This window comes from Neopsephotus bourkii, unplaced genomic scaffold (genome assembly GCF_033783945.1).
Source record: "Neopsephotus bourkii isolate Nb327-2 ecotype Australia unplaced genomic scaffold, CSIRO-AGI_Nbou_v1 NB_1493, whole genome shotgun sequence".
Lineage (NCBI taxonomy): Eukaryota > Metazoa > Chordata > Aves > Psittaciformes > Psittacidae > Neopsephotus > Neopsephotus bourkii.
In genome coordinates, this window is record NW_026901969.1 from 5,488,941 (window position 1) to 5,511,616 (window position 22,676).

The 22,676-nt window shown below is 38.3% G+C and overlaps 1 protein-coding gene across 11 annotated transcripts in view; it reads right to left on the bottom strand.

Annotated features, from left to right (window-relative positions):
• Positions 1-2,765: 2,765 nt before the first annotated feature.
• NAV3 (neuron navigator 3) overlaps positions 2,766-22,676 on the bottom strand; it is a 547,859-nt gene continuing 527,948 nt past the window's right edge. For all 11 annotated transcript variants that reach the window (XM_061369391.1, XM_061369392.1, XM_061369388.1 and 8 more), the window contains 11 exons: positions 19,978-20,152; positions 16,161-16,258; positions 15,446-15,541; positions 14,987-15,155; positions 13,983-14,218; positions 12,014-12,168; positions 11,044-11,115; positions 10,367-10,563; positions 9,696-9,814; positions 6,752-6,955; positions 2,766-4,585 (listed from right to left, as the gene is read on the bottom strand). In XM_061369391.1, coding sequence (XP_061225375.1) covers positions 4,466-4,585; positions 6,752-6,955; positions 9,696-9,814; positions 10,367-10,563; positions 11,044-11,115; positions 12,014-12,168; positions 13,983-14,218; positions 14,987-15,155; positions 15,446-15,541; positions 16,161-16,258; positions 19,978-20,152 — 1,641 coding nt within the window. In that variant the 3' untranslated portion in view covers positions 2,766-4,465. The remainder of the gene's footprint in view (positions 4,586-6,751; positions 6,956-9,695; positions 9,815-10,366; positions 10,564-11,043; positions 11,116-12,013; positions 12,169-13,982; positions 14,219-14,986; positions 15,156-15,445; positions 15,542-16,160; positions 16,259-19,977; positions 20,153-22,676) is intronic.

The window sequence follows — 22,676 nt, forward strand, 5'->3', positions numbered from 1 at the left end:
CTGTGCTAAAAACACTTTTGTTCCCAAGGCTTCACTATCCCATTCCTGTTTTTGTCTTGGGAACTTGGGCATTCACCAGGCAGATCTCCAGATGAAGGCTAACATAGATAAGCTGAGACAGTAGACACTGAATGAGTATGACAATTAAATTTCATATAATCTTCTCCCTTAAGTAATGGCAGCTGGGTAGTGTTCAAAGGCTGCAGCACTGAATTAAAGGAAAACCACACTGAGATTGCTAAAGTCATCTAGTCTATTTCCCTTTCTGTGTAAGATGAGCTCTACATATGTAATTTTCTACAGAAACTAACCTAATTCATCCTTGGAGATCTACAGTGACAGACAAGCCATGTAACTCATATTTCCTATGATACTATACACACACGATTTTGTATGACATTCTGATATTCATACCCACTTCAACTGGAATACCCATGGTATAAGTTACCCAACAATATAGCCGTAAAATAGAAATCTTCATGGAGGGTCCTTCAACAGGAGTCTGTTCTTGACAAAACTACCTTTACCTACAAACTGTAAGACAAAGGAAGATGATGGTTAGCAATTTTTGGAAGTCAGGGAAGCTGGTGGAGTAGCAAATTAGACCAGTTCTGACTGTAGGGAATGATCTGTATCATTTGGTGGGATGGGCTGATTTGAATATCCTGGTTTAATATAGATATATCTGCAATCATACATCTAAGGAACAAAGAGCATAGTTTATAGAGAGGGTAGGACAAAGTATTTCAAAATGATGCAACATGAAAAGAAGTCAGGATCTTGGTAGATAATTAACTGAACATGAGCCTGCAGTAGGATGATGCAATTAGAGAGTGAATGTCAACCTTGAAGCCTAAGCAGGGAAAATATCAAGTGGGAGTAGGAAGGTGGTATTAGTTCTGTTTATAGCAAAAGTAAAATCATCACAGGAATACTGTGTGCAGTTCTGATACCCCCCACTTCAGAAAGGACTCTGACAAATCAAAAAAAGTAGTCAGAAGTTCCTGCAAAAAATGTGTTGAGGTCTGAAAGGCATGCCTTACCATGAAAAGCTGAGAGAGCAAGCAGCTTGTCTTATAAAAAGAAAAGCAAGGAAGACTATTACTTAAATGCAAAAGGTGTTTTTGATTGTGGTTGGCTTCGTAGTATAGGAGGAAAAGGCATAACAAAATACAGTTTGGGGTATGCTTCCCTTGAAAAGAAAGAAATATGTAAGATCTAACTGCAAATAAAGCCCTTAAAAAAGCCCTCCCTTCCCAGTGAACAGCTAGTCACATTGGCAGCGAGGTGCTGGAGCTTCTACTCCATACTGTTATGTCTAAAGGTCTTTCCAGGGATGTGACAATTTCAGGAAAAAATTACAGACCTGCTGCTGAGGCCTAGAGCTGAGGTGTTACAGCTTGCAGGATAATGATCCCTTCTGTCCTCAAAGTCTGTGATTAGCTGACTAATATAATTAGTTTTCTTTGGGTTCTGTTAAATCATATTGACATATATCTGCTGAGGAAGTAGCTTTAAGCCCTTCAAGTCTGAAAATCAGGCACAATACTGCACTAGTTTTGTACAGATAAAGCACCACTGAAAGCATTAAACTTGTATGTAAACACAATCTTGAGAGGGGGAGATTATAAAGTTGTTTCTGAACTGCACAACTTGTTCCCACCATGGAAACAAACATTCAAAAATCATACTGAATCACCAGAACTAGAAACAGTACTTGATTTTGTTTCTACAGAGATTAGTTCTGCTGAATGCAGAAAAACACATCCTTCAGTTTGTCTGTTTGTTTATATGTTTTTATATTTGAAATAGTATTTAACGGTTAAGTGGTCCTGACTGCAAAAATACCAGACTGTGTTTTCAATAAATAATTCCACTTTAATGGCAAAGTAATAATTTAGACAGATACAGTGTGCACACCTGCAAAAAAATATACGCAAGCTGGTTTACAAGCTAGAGGAACAATAAACCAATAGAAAATACATCATCCAGTTAAGTCCGATGACACCAAATACTTATTATTAGGGCTTTACAAAGACTACAAAACTTTTCAGATGATTTATTTCACTGTTTCTGTCTATGTACATGATATGTTACAACAAAAATGTACAAAATATAAAATGTGTACAGACAAATGTTTCACAAACAATTTCTGAGTTGTAAACTAGGTGGACTCACTGAGATGTATTGCAGGAAGTTTTGTATATAGTAATATCGTGTGTTTGTGTATTAAATATGGCAGGGAAAGATCTGCAGGTTTGCTCAGAGCACAGGTACAGGAAAGAGCAGCTCTCCTTTAGTTCTTTGACTCAGTCAAGGTGTATGATTGACATTTTGCATCTGAAATGGATCCAGATTTGGGGAGGAAGGATGTTGGTCTGACTGAATCCTATATGCATAAAATCAGTTAAGAGTTTTATTAGGGCAATAGCACCGTGTAGGAACCTCTAGATTCAGTGATGCAGCTCAGTGCCATTTGGAAACTGCATTTATCTTTGTTTTACAGCAAGTGACCACAGGGTGGCCACAGAGTTAATAGCACCAAAAACATCCTGAAGGTAACATCCATGGAGGTGTACAGTGCATGTCTACACAATGCCAAAGCCCTTAGGTACCTTCTTGTTAATATGCACCTATTTTAACCAGACCCTTCTTGTGGTAAAAGAGCATTTCCGATTATTCTGAGCAGTTTGAACGCAATCTGTTCATAGCCTGCTGTGACATATGCACTTAAAATGTTTTCAGTTGGTTTCCCCACCCCCCCCCCCAAAAAAAATGTATTGGCTTTGTATAGGTATTGAAACATGCTGACTGTAGCATTGATAGCTCCTGCATAGTCATAACAACTGTAAATACAGGACAAACACACTGGGTAATAACAGCTTTTAAGGTTTGCATTCTGTATTTGTTTGCAACATACAGGAAATCTCAGCAAGTGAAACATCTCTTAACACCAACAGAATAAAATACATTATTTTTGTTCGTTTGTTTGCTTTCAGATTGATTTGTGCAAGGCTTTTTTTTTTTTTTCTTTTTTTTTTCTTTTCCAATATTTACAATACCCACCCAGTAGACTGTGCAAAACCAACCCACTTTTACAGTATAAACTCTTCCTCTTCCACAGTGGACATCACTGCTTCAGTGTTCTTTTATGCTGAATTCTTCATGTACAACAATAGCAATCAAAACAACATGCTAAAACTAGAAAAAGGAAAAAGAAAAACCCATATATTTGTGCTCATGCTGCATCAAGTGCATCCAGCTCTGCTGGATAAATATTCAAAACATCTGTCCTCCAAAAATTCCATTCCATGGGACCAAATGGATTTGAGCCGATTTTCTCAGCATTTAGGTGGCAGTGGAAGTGGGTTTGGGTTCCTTGTATATTTCTGAGGGTAGGCAGAGCAATCTATTCACAAGATAAAAATATTATATAGCAACTGTTCTTTCTCCTATCCATTACTTTAAAAAATCATGATATACAGATATGAGGCTACTGTGTTAACTGACATTTTCTCATTAGTAAATGAAGAAAAAAAAACAGTGTAAATTACCAATGGTTTAGGAATTAAACCAACTGTAAAACTGTTCTAGAAATCTGTTTTAAGGCAGTGAGACAGCACCATAAGAAATGTTCCTTCTTTCACTGAAAAGGCTCAAACAAATGAAGCCCTAAGAAGCCTTTAATCAGTGTTGGTTAATAATTGGTATAAAACTGTTGTTAAGGAGTGGGCAGGTGGTTAAAAAAGACCTTTGTGGTAAAAACAACTTTATAAAATCTGTGACTTGTATACTAAAAACTTGATGGAGCGCATCACCGTGACCATGGCAGTTAGAATTAAATTGGCACTTATCCAGCATATCACAGTCATGTTTTCTGGTGATTGCACAATACTGCTTGTGCTTTCTGAGTTACTATCATCATCTTTGACTCATTTTGGAATGGGCAGTAGCGTACAACACAAACACCACTGCAGCCCTGTGACCAGCACCATGTGGCACAACAGAGGTTAGAAGAGAATTAGAAGACTGCATTTTTCATGCAGTGCCTCAGGGTAAACTAAAGGAAAAAGAAAACCCCAAAACCAGAAGAAGTTGCACTGTAAACTTGTACAGAGACAGAGAGAGAGAGAGAGAGAGACAGAGAGAGAGGAGGAGGAAAACAGAAAAAAAAAATATTCCAGTTTGGCTAACACATGTGCAATCTGCTTAGATGCCCTTGATCTAGGGCCCTTTCCAGTTGAGAAACGGAGTCTCACTTGGCTCCATAGGTATTGAAATGCCTTGAAATTAAACTAATTCAAGCTTTCCACTTCAATTTTTCTTCCTGACTTTGCAGAGTTAGGTCTCCTGCCTACCTACAACACACCATTCTCACTCGGGGACCTCGGCGTGCTGCTTTAATACTGGCAGTGGTCTAGTGGAAACAGATTTTACCATAATCCTCCACCAAGGTTTGTCCCTTTCAGAGAGTTGATTCAAGGGATGAATCCAAAATGTCATCGTGGTGGCTGGTGCTATCGCTGTCACAGCTTTGTGCACTCGAGTAGTTGGCTGCCTCTTGAAGCCGCATTAGCATATTCATCTGAAAAAAGAAAGCGATGTTTACACAATCTCGTCTCATTTAATGCTGCAGTGACTGTGTTAAAATTTAATTAAGCTCCCTTGCTGTATGAGGTGTGCTGGTATCTAGCTGAGGGGACCATACAAAAGGTTTTCAGAAAGGGCAGGGTGTCAGCAGCTCTTTCTGGCACCCTTCTCATTGCCTTGTGGTCTTTAAATAGAAGTTTAAAGGTCTGAAGAGCCAGAGGGATACAATGGAGCTGCCTAATAACTCTTTAATTCAGGGGTGAGAATGGCTGCAGCTGCAACAGCAGCAGGGGAAGTAAGCCATATCACAGCTGGACATCTGGGCCCATATTTGGAGACGGTCAAGCTTCCAGATAATTTTTGGATGGTGTAGACACGCTACATTGGAAAAGCAATGGAAAACATAACCACACTATCATACCCCCTCTATAAGTGAGAGATGGGGAGGGAGCAGATGAGGGGTGAACTGAGGCCAGTTGCTTCATAAGAGTCCCATCTGTTGTTGAGGGGCTGACCTCAGCAGAAGAGCAGCAACAGATCCTCCTACCCATGAGAGGAGAGCACCCACACAATTCAGGTTTATTATAACCTGAAACCCATCTGAAAAAATCATCAGAAAGCAGCATTAAGCCACATATAATTACTTGGATGCTTGATGCCTAAGTCTGTGTAATGATCAGGATTTAATTTATTAAATATCCGCTTCTGCCAGCATGTTCAGAGCTGCAAGAAATGTTGACATTGCTTTAGTGTTTTTCAAGGAAAAAATATGCTGTCATTACAAGAAAAGCAGGCAATGAAACACCAAAGAAAAAGCGGTATGCTCGTGTGTTTGTGTGTTAAGCCCCTTTTGCAAGTGTGCTCAGTAATCCTTGCATCTCTGTGGTTTCAGCCCGCACAGCTTGCGAAGATTTCTCTAGGTATTGAACAGTGTTTAATGCCCTTTAATACTATGAGATAGCCCTTGCTGAAGGTTTAATGGGTATTTATGCTTGAGAATTCATGCGATGGCTATGCAGTACAGCCTGCATGTGGCACGTCCTGTTTCCACAAGTGCAGTGTCTGTCCCCCTGTGAGCTTCAGTGGGAGTTAGGAGAAGCCCTCCATTCACAAGTCTCAAGCCACTGATATTTAGCCAGATACAGATACTGATTCCAGTGTGCAGGGAGCAAGGGTGATGGGACACTGAACTTGAGCTGCCCAAGTATTTTCATAGTATGCATATGTGCTAGAAGCCTGGCCAATACACTCACTGGCAGCCCACATCACAGGGTCAGTTACCCCAAAGCTTATGGAATAAGAGACAGGTGATCAAATGAGGTGATTTTCTACACTTCTTCAGGATGCAAGATCTGGTTTTGGATACCAAACTCCTCAGTGAGGCTGTGGAGTCATTTTCTTAGCACTGAGAAGAGTTAAATGCATTTTCCTCTGAAAAATTCCCTTTTTCAAGGGCTGCTGTACTTCCAGAAGTACAATCCTCTAAAATGGCATTTTGAGTTGTGATAAAGGCAGTCTATAGAGAAAGCACTATACAACAATAGCAGTTCAATATATGCAATTTAATAGTCCATTATCAAGGAGACAATGGTATACCCAGACATTTGGGATCATATTTAAATAAAACAATACATGGCATTGAGGGAAATCAACTTCTTATCTTTTAATACTACCACACTTGCAAACCTTTTACATTAAGACTGTTATTCAGTCACTGGTTATCTTGAAATGTTCTGAGGAAAGGAAAGATGGCTGTCTAATTTGCATTTCCACTAAATTCTTTATGATAGACAAGTTAGATAATGTGTTTTTCTCAGTCCTTCACTTGTAGAATGTAGATGAAGGGCTGTTCAGCCTGGTAAGGTGTTTTTAGAATAAACTGATTAATAGGTTGCTGAAAAATGGTTCCCAAACATTATGATGATGAAAACCAAATACTTTATGGGGCAGATGGAAAACGAAAACAATTTAGGGGCATATTACCTGCCTTCCTGCTAGATTTTCCTTTTATTTTCAACATTTTTAAAAAATTGTAGCAGGATTCATTTCAAAATCCCATTTTGGATCAAGTAGACAGTTGTTTTTGCTGTACAGTGTAAAACTTAACATGTGACAATAAAATATATACTGAAAAGCTTTTTCCCAAAACTTTAAAACTTACCAAGGGATCCCCCTCTGTGTCAGTCTGTGGAACATGCTTTGAGGTTGTTCCTTCCTTTGCTGATGCATAGCCTTCATAACCAACATCTTCTGGTCTTAACTGAAGTAGTGATGGCCACTCATGCTGTAGAGATGCAGAGCTCCACGGATAGGTGTCAGCTACCCACTTGGAGGGATCCTCCCAGGGTGCCCTCTTACCATACATCTATATTATGGATATAACACAGGTAAGAGTACATATTACAGTGTTTTCAGCACCAGTTGTAACAGCAAAAAAAAAAAATAAAATCAAAACCATCTGCACCATTTTAGTAACTGGTCTACTTTCAGATGTGCTCAGCACTTGGATATATGATATTCAAAAGTCCTCATCTCCATTAATGCTCCTTCAATACAGAGTAGCTGAAAGTTGAAAAAAACACTCCATAATTAGTGATATTTGTAGGCAACAGTGGGAGCCACAAATTCCTGATAACAATGTGAAATGAGACCTTCAAGTAATATGCTTAAGGCATATCAGTGAAACTCAGACCTATATAAAACATTCAAGTAAACTGGATTTTGTTTGAAGTGAACTAGGAAGTGCCAGTACAGATTGTTCTCTTCTCCTAGCAAAATGGGCTGCAGAAGCAGACACCTGTCCATACCTTAGTTTGAGATCTTTTGTAAGATTAAGAGAAGAAATTCACAAAAGACAGGATTTCCTCACTATAAAGCACAAAAATGCTTCTGAAACAGGACAGAGCAAGGAAATACTGTATAATATGAATACTACAAGTTTAGGTCTGGTAGCTTTTTCACTAAAATGTACCCCTTGCACTGCTGTTCACAAGCAACATGTTAACTGAGAGCCTCTTGGTTGCCGATTTACAGATTTCCTTTAGCTACAATGACATGTTGGGATGGGGAGCCATTCAGCGGGGCTTTCTGTGATTTTCCTCAGCTCAAACAGCCTCATGCAATCCAAGGAACAGCATAATATTGGCAGGGCATACATTCATGGAGCATTTAGACTCCTAAAGGGAGTAGAACAGTGAAGGATTTTAGTTGCTAAAACCACAGAGATGAGTTGTGCTTATCACTGCAACACCTGCTCCCAGGCACTTGCTGAATCAGAGCTCCAGGTTAGGGAGCCAAGTTCCCCATATTATGCACAAAGATACTCCGACTCCTTCTGCCCTACACTGAGGCTAGGCTGCTATAACAGTGATCTGCCTAAACAAGCCAAGAGGAAATATTTCTCAGGGAGGTAGCAAGCTAACTGCAGGCTGTAGGCAGCACTTACCCTCATCTGAGACTAACAGTGATGAAATCTTTCCTGGAATTTGGAGCAAGGCTTGTAAGTTCTGTGTCTGACAAGTGATTTTGCAAAGTACCAGGCTAGAAAGGCATTTTCTACCCACCTCTGGTTCTAAGAACATCTAATTATAACATGTAAAAGATTTCTGTTTATTATTAATAAAGTTACTCAATGGAAGCCATCCAAAGCTGCTAAAAATTGGAATGTGTCATGAAAGAACATATTTCTTCTATATGCTGCCATCTTCTGCTCCAGAATTGAAGTTTTCATTTAAGTAGGTACTCTGTATACTTGGGAAAATATGAGGAAGAAGAATATCACTGCAATTTTATAGCTGGTCTAAAAAGGCACTGAATCTCACTGTAGCTGTTCTATCAGATATTTGGCAGGTTTTTGCACAAGGCATAAACACTATATAATTCCCAAAGAGATAAGCAGTTTTAGGAAAGCTTGAGATATTCAACAGACAAGATTCTAAACCTCCACTGCATCACTATATGACTATGTCAATACAAGGTGATAAAGAAACTGCAGCTGCTTATGCAGTTCTTTGACTAGTTCACAATCCCCTCTGCACTGTGCAGTCATTTCTTTCACTGTCATGTATGGCAAAAAACTAAAAAACTGATTTTCCACAAAGTATCTTTTTCAAAGCACATAGAATTGCAGTGCATGAAAGAAAAGGGAGAAAGCCAATTAAGACTAAAAAAAAAAAAAAAAAAAGAAACAAAGAAGAAAGGATTTATATCAAGATTTAGATCTGCTCCAAAACCGTGGTGTGGTCTCATACCTTAACCTATATGGACAGCTCACAGTGCTATCCACAAGCAAATCTATCTGTAGCCCTCTTTCTATTAAAGTAGAAGAAATTTTAATGGTTCATTGACATTCAGTGGAACTGCTGCTAACACCTAGCTCTGGAAAAAGGACAGGATAGACCAAACTGTGAAGCACAGTGATCTGATGGCACTGTTATCCAAAATGAGAATTACAGTCAGAAGGTACCTTAACCCATGCAAAGAAAGAAAAAAAAAGGAAAAAGAAAACTATGGAAATACAAGCAGGGTTGCAAGATGTAAGGGCAAGGACAGACCTTCATGTTCAGCAGGTCCAAAGAGTAAATTATCTCAATCTGGTTAGGCAAACTTTTCTTTTCTTTACCTGAATGGTGAAAATATTCTTGTTCACAAGCTTTCCCCCACAAGCCTGTGTGCCTACATGTGTACATAGGTGGTAGAGGCTTATACAGACAAAAGCTATTTTCTTGCACCAGTGTATAGGCTATTCACTCTTCCATGAGGAAATAGACTGAGACTGCCTTGACTCAGGGAGTCAGTCTCAGCTGTATTTAGTGTTGCTAGGAACTCTAAACAGTGGTAAAGGAACAACCTTCCTCCAGTCACAGAGGAGAAACTCTTTTTGTAAAATACAAGACATGCCAGTGTTGGAGTAGGCAAAGGCAAATTATACATCAGAACAAGAGTAGGTCAAAAGGGGGTCAAGGCTGATTTCTATAATCCCTCAATGAATTTTCTTCTTCCAAATGGAACAGCCTTCATACTTAAATGCATTGGTTAAAAGTAGCTTAGAGAAAACCTATGAAATGAATTAAAAAAAAAATAATTCTGGGAAACAAATGAAATACCTGAAGTCCTTCTCTCACAGCTTCCAGAAGATATGGCACCAGGGAATAGTTCCAGAGGTCTGTGAACCACACTCTGGAGCCATCAACATCCATAGGACAAGGGAGGAAGAGGCGGGGACCTGGCAAATCAAGTTGTGCATTAAAAAAAGTAGAACTAGGGAACACACTAAAAATAAACTTCACAGAATTAAAATAGTATTTATTTTCATTAAAAATGAACTGGTGTCTCTTTATCCAGTTCTAGGGCCTGATTAACACAAGTTTTACAAGCAAAGCTATATAAAAAGGTGATTTCTTTGCTAACATAACTGTTCCACTAAAATACCTGAAGTCCAAGTGTTTTTATTGCTGGAATTATATTGCAGTGTGAAAGCAGGGTTAAAAAAATCTTAGGAAAGTTCCTATTGAAGTAAGTTTTGTAAATTTATGATACTTTACTTTAAAAGTCATTAGTAACCGAGGCAGAAGTACCAGGCACCAGGAAATACATACTCTCTCATTAAACTTTCCATTTTCATTTCAGTCTTGCTGGCAGCCAGACAAATTCCCCATACTGATGTTATACTTCACACTGAGAGATGACAACTTTTAAAAACATAATATATCCTTCACAAATCTGTAAAATGTCCAGCCTGAATCCTTATTTCAAAGCACTGCACCAACAGACTCACCAATGGTTACATCTGAAGAGCTGTGTGTTTCTAAAAAGCTGTTGAGATGATGCCATGTTTTGGGGATCCAGTCAATGATTTTGATGAGCTCATTATTGCGCATGCTCCTTTCTATTTCAGTCTCAATCAGTTTTCTTCTCAGATATCTGCCCAAGAAACCTTTAATAGGCTCTGTGTGATTAGCACATAGCACCCACCTGGGTAGAAAGCATAAATGTCAAGCCACAATGAGTAGCAAATACAAAATTTCTTCTTATAACATACAGATGAAAGTAATGTCAAAAGCCTCTGAGTTTTATTAGTCAGGAAGTATAAAACAGCTCCAATAAACTATATTATGACCCACTCCTACACCACAATCATTACAGTTTCAGCAGGAATTCAATACACTAGTATTTGAAGATAATTCAATACACTAGTATTTGAAGACAAATTTGCTGAAGACAAATGGAATGCAAGAATGCAATTGTCTTCAACAACTTGTTACAGATGCTGGAAAGTATCTACTTATTTCCTTCATCATTCTCCAACACCATTTACAGACCCATCAATACAGGAAAGACAGAAGGTGAAATACCTTGCTGTGATGAGATACAAGATCAATGTTTTCTGAAGAAATGGGCTGAGAAGCAGGGAACTGGGCAAACTTAGCCACAGCAAATACAGAGTGAATGTACCTGAAATTATGATGTAGCTCCAGATTTGGTGAAGAAGAGACTCCCTGGTTCATGGTTCCAATAATATAGGGACTGAAAAGAGAAAAGCAGTAGTGGGGTTTTTTTGATGGAGAATCCATTCAGATATTCAGAAAATATTCTTATCTGCACTAGGCCAATCAATGCATTATAGTCTTAGATTTAAAATATTTCTGAGGTGCCCTTTTTAATGTTTATTCTGTATGATTTCCCTCTCTGCACATCTGTAGTTTACTACTACTCATCTGTATTAAAAAAATAAATGAGGCAACCCTGTCCTCATGTACCTCATAATTTTGCAGTAGACTTGGAGTTTTAATTTCAGAAGCCAGTGAATCTCATGGATTAAGACACAGCATGCAGTGGTTTTAGGAAGGGAAGTCCCTATGATGGCACTTTAACAGAAGAAATAGCCAATGTTATAGGCCAGTTAAAGTTACAGAGAACATTATTTTTATTCTTTCTTGGCAGTAACAGTCAGCAAACTTCATACTTCTGCACTGCTGCAGGCAAACTGTAGGAAGTGCAAGTCTGCCTGATATACAGATGCTTCTGCATGGCACTGTTCATGGGTTCCCACGCATTCCAGATTCCACTAATATAAAAGGCATTTCTTCTTACTCTCCCATAAGCTGTCCTTATGGTAGTAATGAGCTAGTGTGATCTGACAGGGTGAAAAGGATAAGACCCTAATTCAGTCAAGCATTTAAGTACATTCATAAATTCTACAGCATGTTTTTATCTCACTGAGATGCATGGGAGTCTTATAAATAAAGGAAGCAGACACCTAAGTGTCTGGCTGAAGAGGATTAAAATCACTGAAACATATAAGGGCTTTGCTGACAGCCTATGGGAGTCTTAAGTTTCCACATTTGAATTTGCAAAATAACAAATAACTTTTACTGTTTTAATTGCAAAAGATGTATGAAAGGGGACAGGAGATACCACCTACCATTTATTATATTTACAGTTGAGGAAACCATTGAAGATGTCACTAAGTGAACTGATGTGGTGGAGGTTATCAAGTATTATGACCACAGGGAGGTCAGCACCATTGTTGTCAGCACTGCATTGCTCAGCTAGGTTTGCTAGATATTGTCGCAGATCCTTCAGCAGAATTAACAAAACAAAAACCAAACCAAAACAATACAGAAAATATAAATCCAGTTAGACCAGAGATAAAATTTCAGTGGAAAAGATTTTCAGAAAGCTAAAGAGGATGAACTATGGGTAATTCAGCTGGATCAGCACATGCAGGAAGGCCTGCTTCTCAGAGCAACACTGAAGCCACATGTTGGGAAAAACAAAGGCACTAAATGTAAGGCAAGTGACTGAAGCATTCCTTAGAAACCTGCTGATAAAATATCTGATCAAGAGGAAAATAGCTTGCAATAAAATATGCCATTTATATAGCAGTTCCCCCCGAAATTATCGCACTATTCAAGCATACTGAACTGTTCCTTTAGATATAGCCTTTCACCACTCACTGAAAATCTGTTTGACCTTTTGGGGATACTATATCACACCTCATAATAAAATTTACTGGGTAAATTCTTTTTTCTCACAGCTATCTGTCTGGCTGCAGTTTAGCACTGGAGTAAAAGAGAGCTTTCTATAATCAAAACATTTGATGTTTTTCTCAACACTGTTGCCCTTGAGGGTCTGGATTAGTCAAGTTTTACAGCTGTATCTCTAGGGTATCTAATTTTGTCAGTGCTAGGAATGCTAGTATTATGAACAAAGCTCCTATTGCCATTTTACTTTCTGGATCAGGGATAGCAGAATCATTTCTCTTTAATGCGGACATGGAATCTTTTATTTCAAGAAAGATTATGTTTTTTTTTTGCTTTTTATGATCAGATGTCTCTAGGGTAACAGCATGGGTTCCTTCCATGGAATAGCACTATCTGTATAATTCAAACACGTGGTATTTCACAATGTTGGTTTTTCTTTTTTACTACAAACTCAAAAGTTCCATATAAAACTTAATAGAAACAAAGGAAAAGGAAAAAAGAATATCAAAACCGCAAACAAAACCCCAAACAAGCAATTGACCAGAAATTCAAAAGCTTGCTCTTTTGTGGAACAATTATCATTATAAATGTATGTGGTTTAAAAATAAAAGATAAACACATTCCCTGACAAAGTAAATGTCATCACAAATCCACTGTATAAAGACAGTGAAAAGCAGTGTTTTTACTGGAATGGTACTCTTGCCCCTTTGGGATCTGTATGTTCTTCCTTCTTATATTATGCTAATATTCATTATGTTCTGTGCAAATCAAAAAGCTCTGGGCAAAACCTTTCATTCTCTTTTCCCTGGGTACCAAGTTAGGAGTATACCCAATTTAAGACAGGAAATGAATAGTAATATCTGTGGCTAGCTTGGTAGCCATGCTAGCTTGATAATCTGAACAATGTAAATCACTGGGAATGTGGCATGATGCATGGCACAATTTTATTATGGTCAACTTTCTGACCAACGCACTCCAGAAACAGTGGCAGCAGTTGTATTTATCCAGTGCTGACTAAGAAGCTGAACCCAAGATAGTGATCCCCATTCTGAATTATTTGCTAACAATAAACTGATAATATCCCTATAAAAAGCAAGTTAGACTAGTATTACTTCATATCTAGCTTTCTGACAAAGGAATTGCAATCTACAAATTTAATCTATATAGGAACTTGACTGCAGCTATCCCTATCATGGGTTTCCTCAAGCAAGAGAAAATTCCCTCACAGTACTTCACTGTTTTGTTTAGAACAGAAAGATCTTGTCCGTGTTCCTCACTGGGATTTGAGACTGAATTCTATAGGAGGAAATGAGAACTGAGTAACAAAACAGTATGCCAATTAATAGGATCTGCTTTGCATCATCACTATGAATTGGGCAATAGGTTATCTTTCCAACTGTAACTTACCTTGCTTGACTTGTGATCTACATTAAAAGTTGCGATTGCATCCTCAGTTTTTTTTCTGCCAGATTTAGTTATAATATATTCAGCCAGCCTGTTAGCTAAATAGGTCTTTCCTGTGCCACTGGGTCCCGACAGAATTATTCTGCGATGCTCCATCAGTAAATTAAAGTACCTCTGGGTAATTGGCTTAGGAATTAACGTGTCAAACACAAAACTGTCCAAACTGTTTTCTTCCACTCCTGGGAACAAAAGAAAAGGAAAATGGCCTGTTTTCATCCTTGCTAAGGTAGGTATGGGTTTGGCCAGCACCTGATGGTGTTATGCTCAAAGTAAGGTATTGATTGCCTAAATCAAATTCCTATGAAGGGCTTCATTTCTGTGGAAATGCTTATATCCTTCCACAGTGCCAAAAAAATTACACATTGAGTGGCACAAGATGGGTGGGAGAGTTAAAATCAAAGTAAATGTGAAGAGAAGGCTCAGTGAGGCAAAGATATATGTTTCAGACACTACAGGCAACCATGACAAAAAAAGGTTAAAGTGACAGCCACAGGGTTACCGGCTGTCACATATATATATATATATATGCATAGTTCTTCTCAAGGCACCCTTCCCCTCCAACAGCAAATCCCTACAGCTTTTTCCTGCATAACTGGGTGAGGTATAAATTTTTCTCATCTTAATCTCTTTTTTGGGTTTTTGGTTTTGGCTTAGTTTTTTTTTTTTTTTTGTTTTGGTTTGTTTTGGTTTTTTTTTTCTATAGTCAGAAATGTGTACTTTGTTGTGATTTGGCAGTCAGGCAGAGGACATAGATATTCTTAGATCGGCCTCAAAATGCCACACTGCGTTAGGTCTTGTACAATGTCATACAGAGTTTATGTGATAAATGTGCCCTTGAACCTGAGACAAAATACAGAAAGGTCAGGTGTGAGAAAGAACGTATGAAGAGATGGGGGACTACAGTGAAGAATTCTATATTATCGGCAAAAATATTCTTGGGGTTTTACCTTTCAGATTCACAGTGATGACATTATTATCTCCAACCAGATATCCACAAGGCAGCAGTTCAGGCACTTCTAGGCTATGGGCTCTAATTACATCCCCTATACAATAGCTAGCAATGCATTCAGAGCTTAAACCCAGGCTAGTAGTTGGATCCACTCGGAAAATATATTCCTGAAGTTACATGAAAACATAAGACATAAAAAATAAAAATGGTTATTGAATGAAAATAGCTTGGAAAATATTTCAGTACAGATGAAGTCACTTGACAAGGAGATATTTGCAGTCACATTCAATAGAGAAAAGTAATGAAAAATGAACATCAAAATTACAAATAAAGTTTAATAGTGGTGTTAGTGACATATCAAAAAACAAAACAAAAATTAGGTAAGATAACCCAAAGAATACAGATTTTTCTGAAGTGAAATTAAGTTAATAGTTGAGCTATTTTTTCAGTGTCTTACCTTAAAGAGACGTCTGATTACACCATCTAAAACATCCCACTTTGTTTTTCCACTTACTCCAATTGATCCTATCAGATATGTATGTGGTTTTTGATCCTGCAAAGAAAGGTTTTTTGGAAAATGGTCTAAACATGGTGCTAATTAGCTTCATAATTTTCCCAGTGAAGAAAAATAATATTATTTGCAATGTGATGTTATAACTTTGTCAGCAATATGTGTGCCAGAAATGGCTATGGATGATATTACTTTAGTATGTCTTTGTAAGAAAGGAAATGCAGTATGTTATTCTGCTCTTTGGTTGCATCTGTGTTTATAAAGAGCTGAATATAAATAAAAGTTGCCCTATATTTATAATTTTTGTAATACAGACAATGCAATTCCAAATTTGTCATTTCAGCAGCATATTCAGGGTTTCACCCTAAGGGGTCCAAGGCATAGGTCTCATTTGTAATGACTTTTAAATGGAGATAGTAAGTCTCAGAACATCCTGTTACTAATTAAAGTGAGAATTGGTACTGTCTGGGACACCACAGAGGCAGAAGGAGGCCATATGACATTAGTCTATGGAGAGTGCCTAAATGCATTGAGCGTGGATGACAGAGAGCTGCTATCTTTAGGATATTTCCCTTCAGTTCCTGGCTGAAAATACTGAAATAAGTTGAGCTCCTATACTGCAAGGTTTGCTTGAGCTATGTAATTCTGCATCTAGACTTACCTTGGCTCTACTATAGCCCTTGTTTATAGTGACCAAAATTTTCACGCTATGACCTTCTTTGTGGAGTGCTCCATCAGTGACATCCTCCAACAAAACATCTACAATAAAAGAAGGGAAGTAATCAACCTGACAAATCATATCAGTTATGTTTGCATCATCAGTTCAATATTTGTTCAAAGGATTTTTCGGTTAAAAAGAAAGGCTGACATCACAACTTGCAATCATTTTAATCAGTACTTATTCCTAATTCACCTTTTCTGTTGGAGATCGAAAAAATACAATTTGTCAATTTTTTAAGCAATATTAGGACCTTTAATCATGTAGAAAATAATAGGAAATCAGGAATAAAGAAATTCTTTATTGCATTATAGTCTTGCCTTTGCTTTCTTTCTTGGAACTTGTTCAAAATTACCATGTGTCCATAAAATAATGTTGTTTGAAACCTAAATTAAGTTTGTATCTTTGGGCACTCATAGTGACCTTTAGAATGTTCTAAGGAGAAAAACAAGAAATGATTGAATTTTTATGTCTGCTGATAAGCAAAATAGCATTTAATTTCTCCTTTCAGCTGATTTTCTTACCCTCTGTAAACATGGCATGGACAGAGGTTTTTTTTAACCCCCATAATACAGGCTTACAAAAAGCATCCATTAGAAAAACACTTTGCAGTCCTCCATAATACAGGACTGTATTCAGCCATTCTGCTAAGAAAAGGTTTCATTTTCCTTGGAGGCAGAGTGATCCTGATCTGCTCTGAGCCTCTTTACTAACTCCTAAAATGAGAAATCAGTAGGATGTATTTTTTACTAAAGGCTGAGACTGAAGCTTACTTCAAGGGATAAAACTACTGTCTTCCTCTATAAGTTCTCCCAGAGACTGGGCTGTTAGACATTTAAACTAGCTATCAAATTAGCAGAGATTATGGATTTGCATTTTCTTCAAAGGCCAGCATGGTAATCCACTACCCTAAATCCTGCTGCTTCTTATTGTTGTGATTGAAGAAATGCATTAACTTCATGTCATAGTCTGCATAAGGTCAGATTTCACCCAAATTAAAGTCCCAGTAAGGTTCAGTTACTTGCTCAAAGTTAAACCAAAGTAGACTTATGAATATGACTTGAATGACTGTATAAAAAAAAGTTCTAATGTAAAATGTTTGATAATTTAGACCCAGATCTAGAAAGCAGATTTTGCAGATGATGGTTGTTGTTTATTTGGGTGAGGGTTTTTTAACTGATTGAATAAAAAAGCATTTTTGCTGTGAGCTTAAATAAATCCGTGCTTGTTTTGTTCCAGGCAGTTTTTCTGTGCCTCCAGCACTGAATGCTTCACTTCACTTGTCATGTATTTTGGCATATTTGACAAACCTTAAGAGTTTACGTAAAGTCATAGTTCATCTGAGGGCAATTTACAATATAACTGACCCTTGGTGAAAATTTTCAGTCTCTAAATGACCTTCATGTCGCTTTTAAAATATATTCTTCTGTAAATCCTCAGGAATGAGGATCTCTCCCTCTCACTGAAACAAGGGGCTGAGAAGATGTCCAAGGGGTTCTAATTTCACGGTGGTGCTAATTGCTTTAATTATCTCCTGCCAGGCCTCCTCCTTAGGTGCACTATGGGGCTCTGGCTCAATTCTTGTCTCAGCTCTGGCACTCTTTTCACTGGACATTACAGATAGAGTGCTGCATTGGTCCTTGTTTGCTGCTCTTTATCCCAGTGACTGACCAGAATACAGGTATCTGCAACAACCAAGCTCCTTCTTAGCTTGCTATTCACACCTAACTGGAGAAGATAGTCATACCCTTAGGAAGAGGCAGTGGATAGCTTTGGTCATTTCCAGGTGACCACAATCATTTGGAGATACTGGTCTCACAGAAAGTGCCATGGCATTTTTTGAACATGATGGGCCGAAGACCTTGCCATCTCTCAGCTCAGTCCCCAGCATGATTAAACTCTCCATACCTCAGGGAATTTTGTTCAATAGCACTCCAGCTCTCACAGAAATCCCACAAGACTTGGTAGGAAGCTGTCACCCTTCCAAGTTCTCTGACACAGCAACAAAATGATACTCACAATGATCAAAAAGGCTGGATTCATAATCAAATGAAATCCTCCACTCCTCATTAGACACCCTTTTTTCTTTAATTTCTTATAACCAAAAATAGTTACTTTGCATGCTAGAAAAACATTCAGAACCACTGACACAGAAAATTATATAAAGCTTATAGAATCATAGAAAATTTTAGGTTGGATAAGAACCTTAAGATCACCAAGTTCAAACACCTCCCAGTCTTACTGTTCTTCCTGATCCTTCTCCTACTCCTACTCCTTTTCCCCCTTTTCTTCTCTGCCTTCTCTTTTGTTACAGCACTTATTTCTTCTATTAATTTGCTAAGCATTTCCTCCTGATTTTGTTCATCTTCATTCTTTTTCTTAACTTTTACTTTTCCATGTTTTTCCCCTTGGTCTCCTTTTCCCATCTTATTCTTATACAGTTCTTCTTCCTGTTCTTTAAGCTCCTCCTCTCACATGTTTATTCCTGTATCTAGACAGAGTTAGTGCCAGTGACAAAGTGCTAATAGTTGTTGCTCATGAAAGACATTCTACAATTTTCTACAATTACTATCTAGAAAAACCCAACAAACTTTTTTTTTTTTGTTTGTTTGTTTGCTTTTTTGTTTTGTTTTAAACTCTTTCTCCCTGTTTTTGCAACACTATTTTATACTGGGGCCTGCTCAAGCTAACCCATGCTAAAAGTTAAACCTGTCAAAAAGGTAGGCTGGAATATAAACAAAAAATTTACCAATTTTCATATAAAAGCTGATATTAACCAAAAGAAATATTCAAATATTCATGTAATCAATGACTGGCAATATATAATACAGCTAACTGCCAAGCCAAATTACAGTCAGGCAGTTTGGCACATTCCCAGCTGTACCCTTGCCTAGACTCTTTCTACAATCATTAGCCATATTTTTATTGCTTCCAGAGACTTCATTATACTTTCTGTGGAATCTACGCTAATGAGTGCTACTTTGATTCTGTTCTGCTCCTGTTTCTAATGTTAGAGACTGCACTTCCTTTTCTTGGCTACATTAACAAAACAAATGTAGACGGCTTATTATCATAAACACTATGGCATGGAGAATAATCAAATATTAATGTTCAGCATGTGGACCAAAGTTCAAGACAAGAAGACAATAAGAGTGCTTTATAAGTCAGGGGCGTTTGACTCCTGTGTGGTCCAACACAGGCTAACTAGCTATATCACAGTAAAAAAATGTTAAGGTATAAAGCTAACTGAGACCACTCTGTGCTCCAGCTGCAAATACAAAATGAAGTTAAAGTAGGTAACTGAATGGTGAAAGACTGATAAACAAACAAACAAAAAAACCCACAAGAAAAAGAAAAGAAAATTTCATGGACTACACTCCTATTAATCCCATAGGGTCAAGAGAATACAAGAGTATATAGCTGTCAAGTATACTACAACAGATATTGTCCTCTTCAAATAAATTGAAACTAGATGACGAAAGAGTATTGTAACTAGGTAAGTAGAGTATCATAGCTAGGAGTAAAGCAAACATAATGAACAGTCTGTTACTATTATTCTGAGCTTTCTAAAAGCTACATTTTCAGAAATGGCTGCCAGTGTTCTTCCTCATCTCCATTAATGAATGCATGTCTGATGTTTACCTGAGTGATATGGCATGTTTTAATTTTGAGGCATGCCTCATATATGGCCCATTAAAAAGGCAAAAATAATAAATTCTCACCAACTGCTGAGGTGTGCATGTGCCCAAAATATGTTTACCTGATGTAACAGATTCTGTGATGTTTAAATTGTTCAGAGAAAGTCCTAGTGACTGACGTGATGAAGAAGATGATGTGCTGCTTGACGACTCTGATGATGGCCGGGCAGGCTTTCCTGCATTGCCAGTCTCTGCCTTTAAACGATCATTTTCAGCTTTCAATATCTCAATTTCATTCTGTATACAAAAGAAATCAACATAAAAGCACAGGACGTTATTCTTTCAGAAAACTGCTGGGGGTGGCTATTCTGGTGCTTGATGGTTGCCTGCAGGACATAACTGGTTTGCCACTTTCACAGCAGTATGTTATGATATTTATGCAGTATAAGGCAGTCAAAGAAAACTGGATTGCCTTTACTTCTAAAATGAAGGGAAAAAATCCCTATAAACTTGTTTTAGCTTTTGCCTCAAGACAGCTCCTAAACAACATACGTAGGCTTCAAACTTCCGTGTTTATTGTTCAGTTGACCATAATATAAGTGTGGTGAGAATTTGCCCAGCTATCCCCAGTTTTCTAAGCTACTTTTTATCATCAAATATCTTAGGTAACAGTCAAGTAAGAAAACTATTGTCAAAATTTTGGATATGTCAATGTTTCTAAAGTCACAGAAAATTACTACTGCCAATGAAAATTTAAGCAGTAACTTCACAGAGAAGTAATGAAATTACAAATGGACAATTAGGAATTGATACTTTTAACAGAATCATAACCCTTCTTCCTATCAGATAAGACTTTTTGATCATTCAAACATGGGATTGTTCACGTAGCCGCCAGCAAGCCCTCTTTGATGAAAACATGCGGTGACAGATGAATCAGAACAACTAGGAAATTTTTTTAGCTAAATCCTCTGTGGTGCCAAGTGATTATTGAATTTACAATCATAAAATGAAAACTTAGCTTGAGAACAGCCTGGTACCAACTAAACATAGCTTTCAGTCACTCCATGAAGCACAATACAAAGTAACTACTTATTCTCGCAGACAGTTTTGCACATCAGACTTAATTCCACATGCACCAACAATGCTAAAAGTACTTTTCTTTTATGAAAGCTATACGGCTACATTATACAAGTAAAAACAGAGGGGATAGCATCATAAAAACCCCTGCAACAGTTCCAAAATATTACAACATATAGGCAAAATTGAGGAGATAGTGAAATGGAAGGGTCAAACCTACAAAATAGTGAGAGAAGGTAGTGATGAATGTGCCAGTTTAGCATGCAGTTCAAATCGGAAGCTATAATGATATGAGTCGTGCAATCTCCATCTACTCAGCAATTTATACTGATTAATTACACAACTCTTATCAGATTTCCATTCAGCTGAGCTTTAGATTTTTAAGTTGTTCTGAATACAGTATTGTGCTGGGTTCAGCAGTAGCAGTCATTTTTTTCTCTTTCTCAGTAGCTGGTGCAGAGCTGTGGTTTTGGCTTTCAGCCTGGGAACAATACTGATAACACCGATGTTTTTAGTTGCTGCTCAGTAATATTTACTCTGACCAAGGACTTTCTGAGTCTCATGCTCTGCCAGGGAGGAGGGGAAGCCGGAAGGAAGCAGAGACAGGACACCTGACTTTTAGCCAAAGGGGTATTCCATACCACAGCATGCCATGCCCACTATATAAGCTGGGGCAGTTACTGGAAGGGCTAAATCACTGCCACGGTCAGGCTGGGAATTGGTCGGCGGGTGGTGAGCAGCTGTGTTCTCTTCCTTTCTTATTTCCCTTATCATTATTGTTATTGGTGGTAGCAGTAGTGGTTTGTGTTATACCTTATTTACTGGACTGTTCTTATCTCAACCCATGGGAGTTACAGTCTTTTGATTCTCCTCCCCATCCCTCTGGGAGCAGGGGGAGGAAGGGGGTGGGGGAGTGAGTGAGTGCTGCATGGCTGACTTGCTGACTGGGCTTAAACCATGACAAGTATTCATTTATCATTCCCACCAATCCTACTTTTTCCTCTCACCAGTCCTCATCGGTTCCTCTAAGCATCATACAGTTTGGCAACTCCAAGGTGGCTGCCTGTCCTTTTGGGAAAACTTCAGAAGAAGTGGTAATTACCATCAACAGCCTCTGCCCAGCTTTAGTGAAATTCAAAATTTGGAGGCCTGTGACTACAGCAGACTCCTCTCTCCAGGGAGTTCATCTGGTTTAGGCACTCATATCCCAGTGTAAGACAGTAATCAGCTGTCCTGGGTTTAGCAGTAGCAGTCATTTTTTTTCTCTGTCTTGGTAGCTGGTGCAGTGCTGTGTTTTGACTTTTGGCCTGGGAACAGAGCTGATAACAATGAAGTTTTGGTCTGGCCAAGGACTTTGTGAGCCTCATGCTCTACCAGGGAGGAGGGGAAGCCAGGAGGAAGCAGAGACAGGACACCTGACCCAAACTGACCAAAGAATTATTCCATACCACAGCACGTCATGCCCGGGATGTAATGGAGAGTTACCTGGAAGGGCGAGGATGGAAGGATTGGAGGAGATATCGGTCGGTGCTTGGTCGGGCTGGGGGGGGCGAGTTATCGGTCGGCTGGTGGTGAGCGGTTGTATTCTCTTCCCTTGTTATTTCCTTTATCATTATTATTACTGGTGGTAGAGGTAGTGATTTGTGTTATACCTCAGTTACTAAACTGTTCTTATCTCAGTATCTAACCTGTGGGAGTTGCATTCTTTCCGATTCTCCTCTCCATCCCTCTGGGAGTAGGGGGA